At 33.6% G+C, this 14,873-nt stretch overlaps 1 protein-coding gene across 1 annotated transcript; it reads left to right on the top strand.

Annotated features, from left to right (window-relative positions):
* The first annotated feature begins 13,241 nt into the window (after positions 1-13,241).
* Positions 13,242-14,618, top strand: LOC133804902 (dehydrin COR47-like). The gene is made up of 2 exons (XM_062243012.1): positions 13,242-13,678; positions 13,768-14,618. Exons 1-2 carry the CDS (start codon positions 13,352-13,354, stop codon positions 14,293-14,295), a joined length of 855 nt encoding a protein of 284 aa, XP_062098996.1. The 5' UTR covers positions 13,242-13,351; the 3' UTR covers positions 14,296-14,618.
* Positions 14,619-14,873: the final 255 nt, after the last annotated feature.

The raw sequence follows: 14,873 nt of genomic DNA, 5'->3' as shown, positions 1-14,873 counted from the left end.
GGCATAAAAAAGTTTAGTATGTTTTATTCATACAAAATAAAAGTAGGCCCAACTATTACTAAAGAGGAGACAATGGAATATACTAGTGAATTAGGGGGGCTGATAGATACTGTTAAGAATTTTGATTTTGTTGTTGACCTGATGTTGGATCATATTCTAATTCTCTCGCTTCAATTTGTGGTGCCCATAGCTTATTACAAAGGAATAATTATGCCAATACGACCCAATTTTATTTTATTCTTTCATATATGGTATGAGCTTTATCATTTATACAACATCAATAATTTTTTTCCTTTTCAATTTTAAGATTTTATATAATTTATTCTGATGACGTGATATTTTGTCAACGATAAGAAACGTAAAAGAAATAGAAAATGAAAGCGACAATCGTGATTTTACGTGGTTAAGTTTATTAATTAAGCTTAATTCACGAGTCAATTGTATTAAATGAAGACCTTGCACTAGTTCAACCTCTTTTTGAGTTTGCAATTTAGCAGCATTTTTGCATGCATAGGTTGACTTTGTTATACGATGAATTCCTTGCCTTATTTATAGGTGGTTTGGGAATAACAACAAAATAAAAGGTGTAAAGTGTGTTTAATGTGGCTTGCGAGGAGGCCTAGATTTGTCCATTAAGTAAACTCATCCTTGCGAGCAGTTTCTCAGAGGCTTCCAAACCCACGTGCGTACGACCACATATGGGGGTAGCGGTGTTAGTGTCAGGCGGTGCACCACCTTTTTCCAAGGGTGATTTTGTTCTCCTGACGTTCCGCCCTGTCGGTTGTATAGAGGGGACACCCATGTTTCAAGGTATCCACCATTTATGGTAGAGGTAGGTGGCCACGCGTGTCAGGGTAGTCCCATTGTCTCTGGAATTGACACATGGTCGCATTCTTCTCATATGTTGACGGAGGGTTCCGAGAAGGGACGTACTGCTTGGACTCCGTCTCTTGGACTACTCTGAGGATGGGACCTTCGAGGCATTGCATAGTTCTTGGAGAAATGGCTCCTCGCTGAGCTCCGACACTCAACATGTGTCAAGGAGGTCACATGCTTTGTGGGCTGCTACACGTATTTGATCACTCGAAAAATACGAGTAACATAAAAAAATATTCATATGTTTTTTTTACTTTTTACAAAAATTTGTAGAACTATCAACATTTTTCCTAAGAAAATTGAATCATCAACGATTTGAAAAGCAAGTCGTAAAATTAAAAAAAAAATTGTTCTTGAAATAAATAAATATAATAGGGAAAAGTTTTTTTTTTTGTTCTTATTATATGAAGGGATTTTTTTTTTATAAAATATCATTATTAGACAATAAAAGTATTACATTTGTGGTATTTTTAATAACTTTAACATATTTTTCAAAGTTAAGGAAAATTAAATTAAATTCTCGTATTTAATGAAAATTCTGGTGAAAAATCCCTATTGCATATTAGACCTTAGAACAGTGGGCTTAATTAGTTCAATTGGCTCCCTCTGACCTTTTCTTCTAGAAAGATGAAAGAATTATATAGAATAGGGCTTTTTCATAAATATAAAAAGTGAAAATTATATGTTATATGAGATTTTTAATAAATTGTGCAAAAATATGACTTTTTTTCAAGAAAAGTTAATTTATGATTTTTTTTATTTTTTAAATTTCACTTTTATGGGTTTAGTTTCCCATATTTTTGTATAAAAATTTGTTTATGTCATATTTTTACTTTTAATCAAGTTTTCTTAATTTGGAAGGGTATGTTTGTAATTTAATTATTTTTTTTAGCTTATTTTATTTTTTTATATTAATTTTATATAACTATTTTTATATTAAATTTTTTCATGGTTGTTTTGCAAATTTTTTTTTTTTTTTGGTAATATGAGTTGTGTTTTTTTTTTTTTTTTTTTTATTTATTGTAAACATTTTTGTTTCTTTTTTTTAGGTTGTATGTTTTTTTTTTCAAAACCTGGGTAAGGTGTAACGCCCTAAACTCCAGGGACCGTTACGGCGTGCCTTTTAAACAGTGCTAAGCTCGCTAATCGAGTCATTTGGCTAAAATCGTGTAACTAAGTATGATTAGCGGTTTAGGGATTAAATTTTTTTTTTAAGATATAACGTTTCATTAGAACGTTTACTGTATACATTGGGATCCAAAAAATATAATTTAAAGGTCTATTACAAGAAAATATTACAACCAGTCGATCTAAGCGGCAAAACAAGGTTTAACCCTAGTTCCTCTTTCAACCATCGGCCGTAGCGGTCGAGCAGCCGCATATGTACACATCGCCACCTAAGCTCTCCAACTCAAGGATGGTCCAGCTTTCTTTTGTCTTTACCTGCACCACATAACACCCGTGAGTCGAAGCCCAGCAAGAAAACTCAATATGCTCATGAACAATCATATCATGACATCAAATCATATCTGGCATGCCTAGCAAACATAGCTCTATTCAAGCATGCAAATAAATTCAGATAATGCTAGGGAATCTAGGATAAGAAATCTTGCCCTCCTGATTGGATGACAATCAAGTCAATCCTACTGACAAGCAAGTCACCACGGAGCTCAGCACCCAAAGCCATGCAAATGATGATCAGAATGATCATACCGAGCTTATAGCTCTGAACAGATGAGTGAATATCACTTTGAGGTTTTGTTAAACCATAATGAGTGACTGACAAGCAGGTCACTACGGGGCTTAGCACCCATAGCCGTGTGACTGAACCGCCACCTGGGCTTTCCTGCAATGGCTCTGATCAGATGAGTAACTGATGGGTAAGTCACTAGCTTAAACAAATGAGTGACTGATGGGTAAGTCACACGGGGCTCGGCACCCACAGCCATGTGACTAAATAGCCACTATGGCTCTAAGTAACAAGCCTTTGGTTAGACAAGCGCTTATAGTATTCATCGAACTTGAGGTCCGTCCGGCATTAACGCTCTTCTGAGCCATTTAATGCAGATGTCGATTAGATCTAATCTTTTATCGGCTCTGCGTTCATAACGCTTGTGCCGTTTTTGGCTCTTAGGTCGGTAACACACGACCAATGCCAAATCTTAATGGTCAGAGCCATGCACAAGTAAGCAATGCTATCAAACATATATTATATGTCAAATATCCAAATACAGGGCATTCAACATGCTTACTTAACAATTGCTAGCATAATTTGGATCATGCATAAACACAGAGACTCAAGCTTTAAACAGTCTCATATTCAATATTCATGGCATGCCCTAATCACGTGTTTCTCGTGCATCACATTTAAACATCCAACATGCATCAAGAATAACCATGCATGTCACATGTGGAGTGCAGTTTTCTTACCTCTGGTTCGAGCGAGAATTAGAATAAGAACGATCGGCCCTTTTAATCCCTTAGCGGTCACCTAGTCATAACCAAATATAACATTCATCAATGAAAATCAACAATAATAGGATCTTGACCCAAACCCCACTCTGGGGACCCCGAAATGTACCCACACGGTGAGTAGATTAGATCCCAGGCCTTAAGGATTGAAACCCGAGCCAAAAACCCTTAAAAACACACAAAACGGGATTCTTGTGAAACAAGGTATCGCCCCAGCGCTACCCACTAGCACCACAGCGCTCTTCACAGAACCAAAACCACCCTCAAGCATCCCTGGGTAGCGCTGTAGCGCCCCCTTGTGGGCGCTATAGCGCTACACCTAGCCTGAAGATGCCCATAAACTTCTCCCTTCGACTCCACCATTTCCAACCCAAACCAAAAGCTTCCCAACATCATTTAAACCCCCAATTGAACCCAAATATCATCTACATACAACCTAGGCATCATAACCCAAGCATCCCTTGCCAAAACTCTCATTGAATTCTCAACTTTCCAACTTAAAAACCAAACTGAAATTCCAATGAAAACAGAGCAAGAACAAGAGATTCTATGGCTAAAAACTCACCTCAATCTCAGCAACACACCCTCTTCAATGGTGGAACACAACCCTAGCTTGATTCCTCAAAAAGAGCTCCAAAATTCAAGAAGAAATGGAGAGGAAATGGTGTACGGGAGAAGGAAGAGAAGGTGCTCTGTTTTGGTTCACTTCCACAGCCTTCTAATGGCTAATTATAAACTTAGGGTGAAAAGACCTAAATGCCCTCATGCCTAAATAAAAGCCTTAACTGCCACCAAGGGCAAAATCGTCATTCCCCGCCTATTTCGTTAATCATAATTAACACCCTCCAATTCCCGTTATTCTCGATATTCTCAATTACCAATAATTCATCTCTCATTACCCTTTAACTCCCGACAACGCTCTAATCATTAAAATCACCCGAGACTCACTCCGAGTGTAACGCCCTGGATACCCCAGAACCATTACGGTGAACCGGAAATTTGACCCGCTACCCGAGTCCTTTGGTTAAAAATGTGTTCTAAGTGTTATTAACAGGCTAAGGTGAAAAACAACAAAAAGGAAAGGATATGTTTTATTTAATACATAAAACTATTCATGGGCCCACAAGAACATTTACAAGTTATTTACAACTCAAAAAGGTCATTACTATTTCAAAATTACAAACCTGCCGACCTAAGCGGCAAAAATAGGGTAAACCCCCTAGTTCCTCTGAGAACTCCTTGGCCGTGGTGGTCAAGCGGCCGCATATGTACACATCACCACCTAAGCTCTCCACTCAGGGCTGGGTGAGCTTTTCTTTCCCTTTACCTGCACCACATAGCACCCATGAGCCAAAGCCTAGCAAGAAAACACAGCATTGTATATAAACATTATCAAAGGATTATCATTATAATCACACAGAGCTTATAGCTCTTAAACAGATGAGTGAATATCACTTGTGGTTCTAGAAAAAAACCATACTGAGTGACTGACAAGCAAGTCACTAATTTAAACAGAAGAGTGGCTGCTAGGTAAGCCACTAGCCTTAAACAGATGAGAGACTGATAGGTAAGTCTCTAACCTAACAGATGAGTGACTGATGGGTAAGTCACACAAGCGCTTATAATATTCATTGAACTTGAGGTCGGTCTGGAATTAATGCTCTTTAAGTCATCCAATGCGGATATCGATTAGATCTAATCTTTATTGGCTTGCGTTGAACATGCTAAAGCCGTGCTGACTAATGAGTCAACACTATGTGACCAGTGCCCAGTACCACTGCCGAACCTGACTAATGAGTCACAGCTTCGCAGTTGATACTGACACCTATGCCAATTCTGATTAATGAGTCAGTACCATGCACAAGTGAGCAAAATTTGCTAAGCATTCAATAATCAATCCATGTCCACATTACACAATCAACATGCCTCAAGAATAACCATGCATGTCACATATGGGGTGCAGTTTTTTTACATCTGATTCGAGCTAGAATGAATAAAAGAACGACCCTTGAGAACGGTCTAGCTTTTAGTCATTTAGCGATCACCTAATCATAACACGTTATAGGATACCATCAATAAAATGATAATCAAGGGTTCCCAAGCCAAGTTCTAGCCTCCGAGACATCAATCCCCACTAATTCGGATAGTAGGAGTGATCCCGAGGCCTAAAACCATGTTCCCGGGGCCAAAACACTCAAACGGGCTCAACCCTGCTCAAGGGCTGCGGCCCTGGCATCAAGGGCCGCGGCCCCCAGCCACCACTGAAGCAAGGGCCGCGGTGCCCAACATCAAGGGTTGCGGCGCCCAGCAAAGGCAAAACCTCCCACCTGCTTCTTTGAGCTAGGGCCGCAGCTCTCCAAGAACAGGGCCGCAACGCCCAACCCAGAACATGCCCAAACTCGTTCTCCAACATCCCAAAGCCTCCAAAATCATGCCTAAACATTACCAAATCATCAAATCAAAATTCCCAAGCTTCCCAATGCTCCAAAACCATCAAAACCCAAGGATCAATCGAGCCAAAAACTCAACGATTCACAAAAGTCAATTCTAAGCTTGGAAACTCTAAAAACTCAAAACTTTAAACTTAGACTACCTTCGATTGGGTTGTTTCTCGTCAAATCCTTCTGTCAAGAAGCTTCTAATCTTTCCTAGGATCGCTATGCCTCGATCCTCGCTTGATTCCGACTCCTAGAACTCAAGATATCTTCGAAAATGCTTCGAACGGTGAAAATGAGCTAACGGGGAAGAACGAGAGGTTTTCTAACGTACGTTCTATCTGGAAAGCTACTTCAAGCTTAAGTAACCTCAAATAAAACCTAGTGCTCGGGGTCCCAAAAACACCCCCGGGGACATTATAGTTAAAACTTCCAGAATTTCACCCTGATCTCAATAACTCCCAATTTATCATAAATAAACATTCTTACTACCCGACAATTGACCCCGTTATGAAAAAACTGCTAATCCATTATATAGGACCGTCTCATGCCGAATAGCTCAAATATATCTCCATAATAATGGAACCTCATTCACAAATCACATTATGCACCCAAATACACAAATTTACCCTCAATTGGCCAAATTATCAAAACATCATAATATTCAAATGTGGACCCACATGCATGCATATAACATCATATTATAATATAATTCACATAAACATGCACATAATCATTTAATGGCATAATTAAACAGTTATGGCCCTCCCGGCCTACTAATCCAACCATTAAACCGCATTAGGGATTCGGGGCATTACACCGAGCCCCGAACTTAATCCCCTTATGACTAAACCGCTACTTTGCACTCAAGATCGTCTCATGCCAAATGGTTCGAACAAATGAACATTGTAATGTGGCCTTATTAATTAATCACAAACATGCACCAAAATACACAATTACGTTCTCAACGGACCAAATTACCAAAATTCCCTTACCATAAAAATGTGGACCCATATGCATGCATTTAACATCATATTATAATATAATTCACATAAACATGCATATAATCATTTATTAACATAATAAACCAATTATGGCCCTCCCGGCCTCCTAATCAATGTCCTAAACCTTATTAGAAAATTTGGGGCATTACATAAGGTAACCAGTTACTTAATTGATTTTTCAAAGGTATGTAAAAAAAAAATCCTACAGCTAGCTTAAATAACATTTATGCAGAGGTGTAACCAGTTACTTGTTTGATTTTTAACATTTATATAAAAAATAGTCTTGGAGGTTAAATACATGTATCAAGAGAGGTAACTAGTTACAGTGATATTATTAACTTACTGCCATAAGAGGGGTAACCATTTGCCATAAGAGGGGTAACCAGTTACCATAAGAGGGGTGACGAGTCACTCATATTAGAAATGAAAAGAAAAATCACATTTGAAGGAAAAAAAAAGAAGAGTAAGTATGATTTAGTAACCTAGGTAACCAGTTACCATATAGAACCCAGAAATATACACACACACATCAGAATGTGAAGGTAACTAGTTACCTCCTGAAATACACAAACAAAGAACGTGAAGGTACCAGTTATCACAGATCTGAAGACGGAAAAAAAAAAACCAGATCTGACCACGAACCAACCTCCTCCCTCTCGTCCGACCACCACCCAAAACCCCCATCCCCTACGCGCAAAACCCCGTCAAAAACCCAGCCATCCCCGTCGTTTTGCGCAGCTCTGAGCACCACAAATCGCACTCAGCCCAGGCACCACCCTTCTTCCTCGCCTCCGACCATCACCACCACATCCCTCACCTTACCCTATCCCCGTCGTTTTGGATTTGGGGGCTCACGAATGGAATCGCGCAGAGATGCGCGGATTGAGATTGTGTTCGTCGATGGTGTGGCTGGGGTGTTCTTGGCAGGTGGTGAGGGTGTGTGGTCGGAGATGATGGTGGAGATGGTGAGGCAGCTGAGTGGAGGAGTGGCTGGGTTTCACGAAGGTGCGGCTGGGGTGTTCTTGGTAGGTGGTGAGGGTGGGTGGCCGGAGATGATGGTGGAGATGGTGAGGCAGCTGAGTGGAGGAGTTTTGGCTATGGTGGAGATGGTGAGGCGGCTAGGGCAAAATGAAAGAGAAGATGTGGCCTGGCTGAAGGAGTTTTGGCAATGTTAATTACCATAGTACCCCTCCTTTTGCTGATTTTTTTTTATTAATTTTGATTTCCAATATGGGATTAAGTTTTTCATAAACTAAGTTTTTGTTAATTAAATTTTCCCATACAAATTAAAGAAAGTTTAACTCCTATATTTTTGCACATTGATGGCTAAAAAGCCATATTTTTGAAAAATTCCCATATAAAAACATATTAAGAAAAATTAAAAATATGGAAAAATCAATTAATTTGAAAAATATGGCAATTTTTTATTTCCATAATTCAAGGAGAATAAGAACTACTCTTTTTTTTTTTAAGTACAATCCATAACATTAACATAGTTTTCAATATAAATATTTGCGGCAAAAATATTCAATGTTTACTAAATGTTGCATCTAAATACTCATACTCTTTTTTAACGAAAAAGTACCCAAAATTGCTAAAATGTATGCATTTAAGTATCCAAACTTTTTTTCTGCGACAAAAATACTCAAAATTGCTAAAACATAGTTCATTTACTACTCAAACAGTTAAAAATATAACATATATGTATTTTAAGTTATAAAAAAATATATAAATATGTAAAAAATAACCTAAATTAATTCTAAAATTAAATAATAATTTTATTTAATGAAAATAGTAAATAAATTAAACTATTTTTAATTGTAGAATTAATTTAAGTCATTTTGTGTATATTAATGATTTTTATAACTTCAAATATATTTGTATTCATTTTTTTAAAACTATTTCGTAGTTTAGGTGCAACATTTTAGCAATTTTGAGTATTTTTGTTAAAAAAAAATTAAGTATTTAAATGCTACATTTTAGCAATATTAGGTACTTTTTCCGTTAAAAAAAGTTTGAGTATTTAAAAATTATATTATGTAAACATTTGATAGTTTTGCCACTAATATCTCTTTTTAATATGTCCCGTATATTTCAATAAATATTTTCAAAAACTATTTTTCCTATAAATTCCCCATATAATAATATATTTATTTAAAATTATCTAAAATCATAATGAATATATATATATATATATAAATAATAGACAACTGCATTTTTGTCCTTCCTTTCAGTGGGTCCCCAAGAAAATCTATTGTTTTGAACTGAGATTGCTCCATTTTCTAGCTAAGATTATTTTAGTCTATATGTTTGTTTGATAGAGGAGAAAACGGAGAGGAAAGAAAAATTTGAAGAAAAAAAAAATGTTTGTTTCATTTTGAGAGAAAAGAGAATGAAAGATAAATAGATGGATAAAAAATAAAATAGTGTGGCCAACAATTTGTGTTATTTCCAAATTAGAGAGAAAACTTTTGTCATATATATTATTAAATTAATTAATTATTTTTATTTTCAATTCAAAATAATTGATATAAAATTATTAAATTATAATTATTAAACAAAATAAGAAAAATATATTATCTTTTCTTTAACTCTTGTTTTCTTTCCTCCATACCTGATCTTGTATTGTATAAATACTTATAAATAAATATTTATATATATATATATATATATTTATATGATGTATTTGAGTGAATCCAGTATATAATTTTTTTGCTTTTACATTAGATGAAGCCAATTTCAACTAGTTCAGAATTTGAAATAAAAGATATTTAAAACACTATCGTGGAGAGTATCTAGCCACTCAAATTTTGAAGCTAAATATTTAATTTTAGAATATTATTAGGGGCATCATACCATATCCAACAACATTTAATTTGTGATTTAATAAATTTAATATCATATTTGAAATATTTTAATTAATATATATATATATACATATAAAATTAACCACTTGTATATATATACTTTATACAGCGGTAATTATAATTCCAATTCCACACAGATCAAATCATACTATTAAATTCTCCATAAAATCAAGCCACATTAGTCTTGATTATTGTTATTATTATTATTATTATTATGGAAAGGGGCATTAATCTTGATTTAACATCTCAAAGTTGTAACATCTTCCTTAAATTATTCAATTTTGTCACCCTATGATTTACGTTTTACCAATACCTAAGTAGTTTTCACCTTTTTACAGCCTCGGTTAAAATCTTTTTTCTTGAAATAACAACAAATGAGACAGTAATAAACCCCTCACATGCACTTGCATGTGACAACGTTAAGTTCAAAATGTACAAAATACTTTATTTATTTTCCCTATTTAAAAAAACATTTTTTAATTAATGAAAATTAGATCCATGTCTATTCTTTTGAGTTACTAATTAATCTACTCTGTGATAAAAATATATATATTATTTGTTTTATAATTTAACATTGTCGTTTTCTTCTAAATTTTGTGACAATGCTACATTTTAGTTTATTTCAATAGTAAAAATAAAACCTCTTCCAATGCAATATTAAAAAAATGGTGTCATATTTTGTATATATTAAATATTATGACAATTTTAACCCAAAATATATTTTAGTATCAAATTTGACATAATCACAAATATTGTAAATTTGATATAGCAATAAATATTTATTAAAAATTGATTAATAAAAATTTTTATCATATATTTATTAAATATTATTGACCTTTATAAATTTTTATTTCAAATAGTATTATACATAAGACATTTGTGCATTGAAATATAATGTTAAATATTGGTTGTTTTTGGTAAAATTTTTGTTTTTGAATTTTTTAAACACAAAAATGGAAATATTATTTTTATTTTTGTTTTTTTATTTTTAAAAAATAAATATATGTTTGGTAACTATTTTTGTTTTTTGTTTTTAAAAACAAAAAATAATAAATGTTTTTGATAACTTTTATTTTTATTTTTTGTTTAATAATATAAAATGAGGTGTTGATTTGAAGAAGACATGAAAAAAGATGAAAAGTCGAAAACAGTTTAAAAGAATTTTGAAAGTGAAAAATTCTATTTTTAAAATTTAATGAATTTTAATTAAATTTTTTTAAAATAATAAATGAAAATAGAGTTACAAAACAATATTTTATGTTTAATTGTCAAATTTTTAATTAATTAAATAAAAAAATTATTTTTTTAAGTGTTCCCAAACAACACCATTGTGTTTAATAATTTTTTGTTTCAAATTTTACATTAATATTAGCAGTGACAACCAATTGAGATAGGTGATCAGAAATATAGTTTGTAAGAATACATAAAATAACTAAATTAAATTACTTATATAGACATACACCTATATTATTTGCCAATCGCTCCTAGTTGGGGTGGTGGGTCGAGGTTTAAACTTATATATTGTGTATATTATATTATGTTCTATGTTAAATTGTATTTGTTGTCTTCTCCATAGCAGTATTTATGAATACTTCATTGTGAGTTGTTCCACACTATTTTCTTCTAAAAATATGTTATAAATATTAGAAAGTAGAATCAAATACTCAAAATTTTGCAGTGGATTGAATTATCTATATAACTCATCATAACATATTGTATAATATATATAATTGTTACATGTAATGATCTCACACAAAATATACTTAATTTTTTTTTAAAACTTGGTGATTTATTAGGTTTTTTTTTTTAAATAATTGCTTTCTTAATATTAAAACCGAAAGTGGAATACTAAACCGACCAACTGTTACTAATGTCGACAAACAGAGTATTAAACCAAGTAACGTATCTACGGAAGTGACAACTATGAAACTGAAATAAATAAATAAATAAAAAAGGCCCACCAATACTTACCAGTCTTACGGTGCACCTACAAGTCGCAGATCTCGAAAACCACTCCCTCCCACTTCCCAAAGCAACTGCCACGTGTCAGAAATTATGACCCTTAATTTACGGTGGGCCCCAATCACCGACCTTCTCAGTTTTATTGACATTTTGGGTCCCACAAGTTCCATCCTTTCACGTTCTCCGTCTACGTGGATTGATTCCATTGGCTAAACTCAATCACCAACAGAACGTCATGTCCCACTCGCTTTTTTACCCTTTTGACTACTTATTTTCCTATATGGGTTACTTGATGAATACGCACCTTAACTCGCTCACTGGGCCCGATTGGGCTGATGACCTGTCAATAGAATATAGCGAGTATCAACTTAATTGTACGCGTCAACGCGTGAAGCAATAATTCATTATTATTTATTTATAGAGTTTTAACATAAATATTTTCCGAGCTTTTTACTATTATATATTCTTTTGACAAATTATAAAAGGCAGTAATTAAATTTTTATTGTTTATTTTAAAAAAAAAAATTTAACTTTTAAATATTTTTGGGTTTATACTCTTTTTTTCTAATCGTGTGTTGTGCTTCATTACCTGTTTAAATCTTATGTTTTGACAAATTATTTTTTAGACCCTATATTTTGTAAAATTGTTTAAATAAGCCTCTAAATCTGATTTTGATGAACAAAAAATTGAGTATAACTACACAATTATTAAGCAGAATAACTGTATTTTTATTATGAGTTATTAGTTTGGTGAATTATTTGTGATTTTAGTTCAAAAACATTTAATCAAAATTGAGTTTAAGAGTTTATTTAAACTATTTTAAAAAACACAGGATTCAAAAAATAATTTATCAAAACACAGGATCCAAATAAATAATGAGACTAAATACATGGTCTAAAAAAATATAAACCCAATATTTTATACATATATGTGTAAATAAAAAATATAGAGAATGTTAAAAAATACTAAAATTATACTTGGAATTTTGTTAAAAAAAATTAATTAGTAAGACTATTATTATTAATTTTGAAATTCAATAATACAATAATGAAAAAAAAACTAAAACTGCCATAAAGAATTTAAGAGATATTTATGCTATAAAAAGGAAAAAAAAACTTATTATTTGTGAGTGTTGATATTTGACATCATAAGATGTCCAATACCCATATAAAATGACATCTTATAATTAATTAGTGATAACTCATAATACTTATTAAATTTATTGAGACCTGCTATTAAATTACACTAACAACAACAACAATATACCATCTTCTTATCTTATTGAGAAATGCTAACACCACAAAAATTTATATACTATTATTAGTATAATTCAATATAATGTCCTATATATTTAAATTTATTAAATATTATAAAATATAGGTAACCAATAATATTGCTGCAAAAATAGCAACAATTTATCTTATTTCACATAAGTGCCCCTCGGCAATTGTCATTATTTATTTGTAAGTCTAGCTGTATTTTTTCGTCGTGTTCTCTTATTTTTGTAAAGCACCATAACGTCGGTTACCGAATCAACTTGATAAGGTAATTTTTTTTTCTTAGTCGCGTTGGGTCCGTGTGGCTAGTCCTATAAAAGCTCACTTCTCTTCTAAACTAAAACCATATCGTTAAACAATCCAAAACTACATTCAAAGCTTTCAACTTTTCAGTTCTCACTCTCATCTCATCACCCACTCTTATCATCAATCACCCAAGTTTTATCTATTCTTAACCATGGCCGAAGAGAACAAGAGCCACGATTACGAGGGTTCATCGGTGGAGACCAAAGATCGGGGACTCTTTGATTTTTTGAAGAAAGATGATCATCACGAGGAGAAGAAGCCTGATCATCATCATCATCACGATGAAGCTCTAAGCTCAGAGTTTAGTGAGAAGGTTAAAGTGTCTGAACACGAACCGGTTAAGTATTCTGAGCACGAACCAGTTAAGTCTTCGCATGAACCAGTTAACTATTTCAACGCCGAGGAAACTGTTAATGAAGAAGAGAAGATGAAGCCAAATCCAGAAAAGCTCCACCGTTCTCACAGTAGCTCTAGCTCTGTAAGTTTTATATATATATATATATATATACGTGTGAATGTTGTTTTGATATGCTTGGTTTTGATTGGATTTGATTTGTGTATGTATAGTCTAGCGATGAGGAAGAATGTGAAGGAGAAGAGAAGAAGAAAAAGAAAAAGGAAAAGAAGGGACTTAAGGAGACACTCAAGGAAAAATTCTCAGGAGAAGATAAGAAAGAGGAAGAGCAGCACCATCATGTGGACACATCTGTGCCGATTGAGCACGAAGGTCAAGTTCATCACACAACGCACGAAGCTCATGGCTACACAACAACAGAGACTGTGGTGAGCCCTGGAAACCCAGAAGAAAAGAAGGGTTTTCTTGAGAAGATCAAGGACAAGCTGCCTGGTCAGCACAAGAAGGAAGATGTTGTGGCGACTTCACCGGCACCACCTCCGGGTGTGGTTCACCATGATCAGCCATACTCATCGCATGAGACCACCACTACTGCTACTCATCATGAAGGTGAGGCTAAGGAGAAGAAGGGTATTTTGGAGAAGATCAAGGAAAAGCTTCCTGGGTACCATCCCAAGACTGAGACTGAAGAAAAGGAAAAGGAGAAAGAGAAAGAGAAGGAAAGTGGTTCACATTATTAAAGAAAAAGCTTGCCTAGCCTGGCCAATATTTCGTTTGATTATGGTGTGGTTTGTTTGTTAATTGATTAAAAATCCTATCTTCATGATGGGTATATTTTGCTTTTTTTTTCTTTTTCATTTTCATTTCTGTTTCAAGAAAAAAAAAAGGGGTATTATAAGTGGTTTATTGTGTACTTATATATGTGTATGCATGTTTAAATTCATGGTGTATTGAAAATGTTCGACTGGGGTTATCGTTTCAATATTTTTTTTTCTTTTTGGTTACCTCTTTTGTGAGCTGATTTTACAGCAATGTTAATAATAAATTTGGACCTTCTTTTGTATTTATATCTTGTTACAGTTTTACATTTATGGCAAAGTGAATAGTGCTAAACAGCCCAAAATGGAGAAAAAAACAAAAAAAGTGAACAAAACATAATAATAATAATATATAACGCTGGATTCAAGTACTCAAAAAATATCTGCACTGTTTGTAAAAAAGAAAATAGGATATTTGTAGTGATCAACACACTATAGTGCATATAGAATAAAATTTTCATATCCGAATTGGGGTGCTCTTGAATAAAATATCGTCTCAA

The sequence above is a fragment of the Humulus lupulus genome, chromosome X, assembly GCF_963169125.1.
Source record: "Humulus lupulus chromosome X, drHumLupu1.1, whole genome shotgun sequence".
Lineage (NCBI taxonomy): Eukaryota > Viridiplantae > Streptophyta > Magnoliopsida > Rosales > Cannabaceae > Humulus > Humulus lupulus.
The sequence above is the reverse complement of the archived record's forward strand: the minus strand, read 5'-3'. Positions and strand labels throughout refer to the sequence as shown.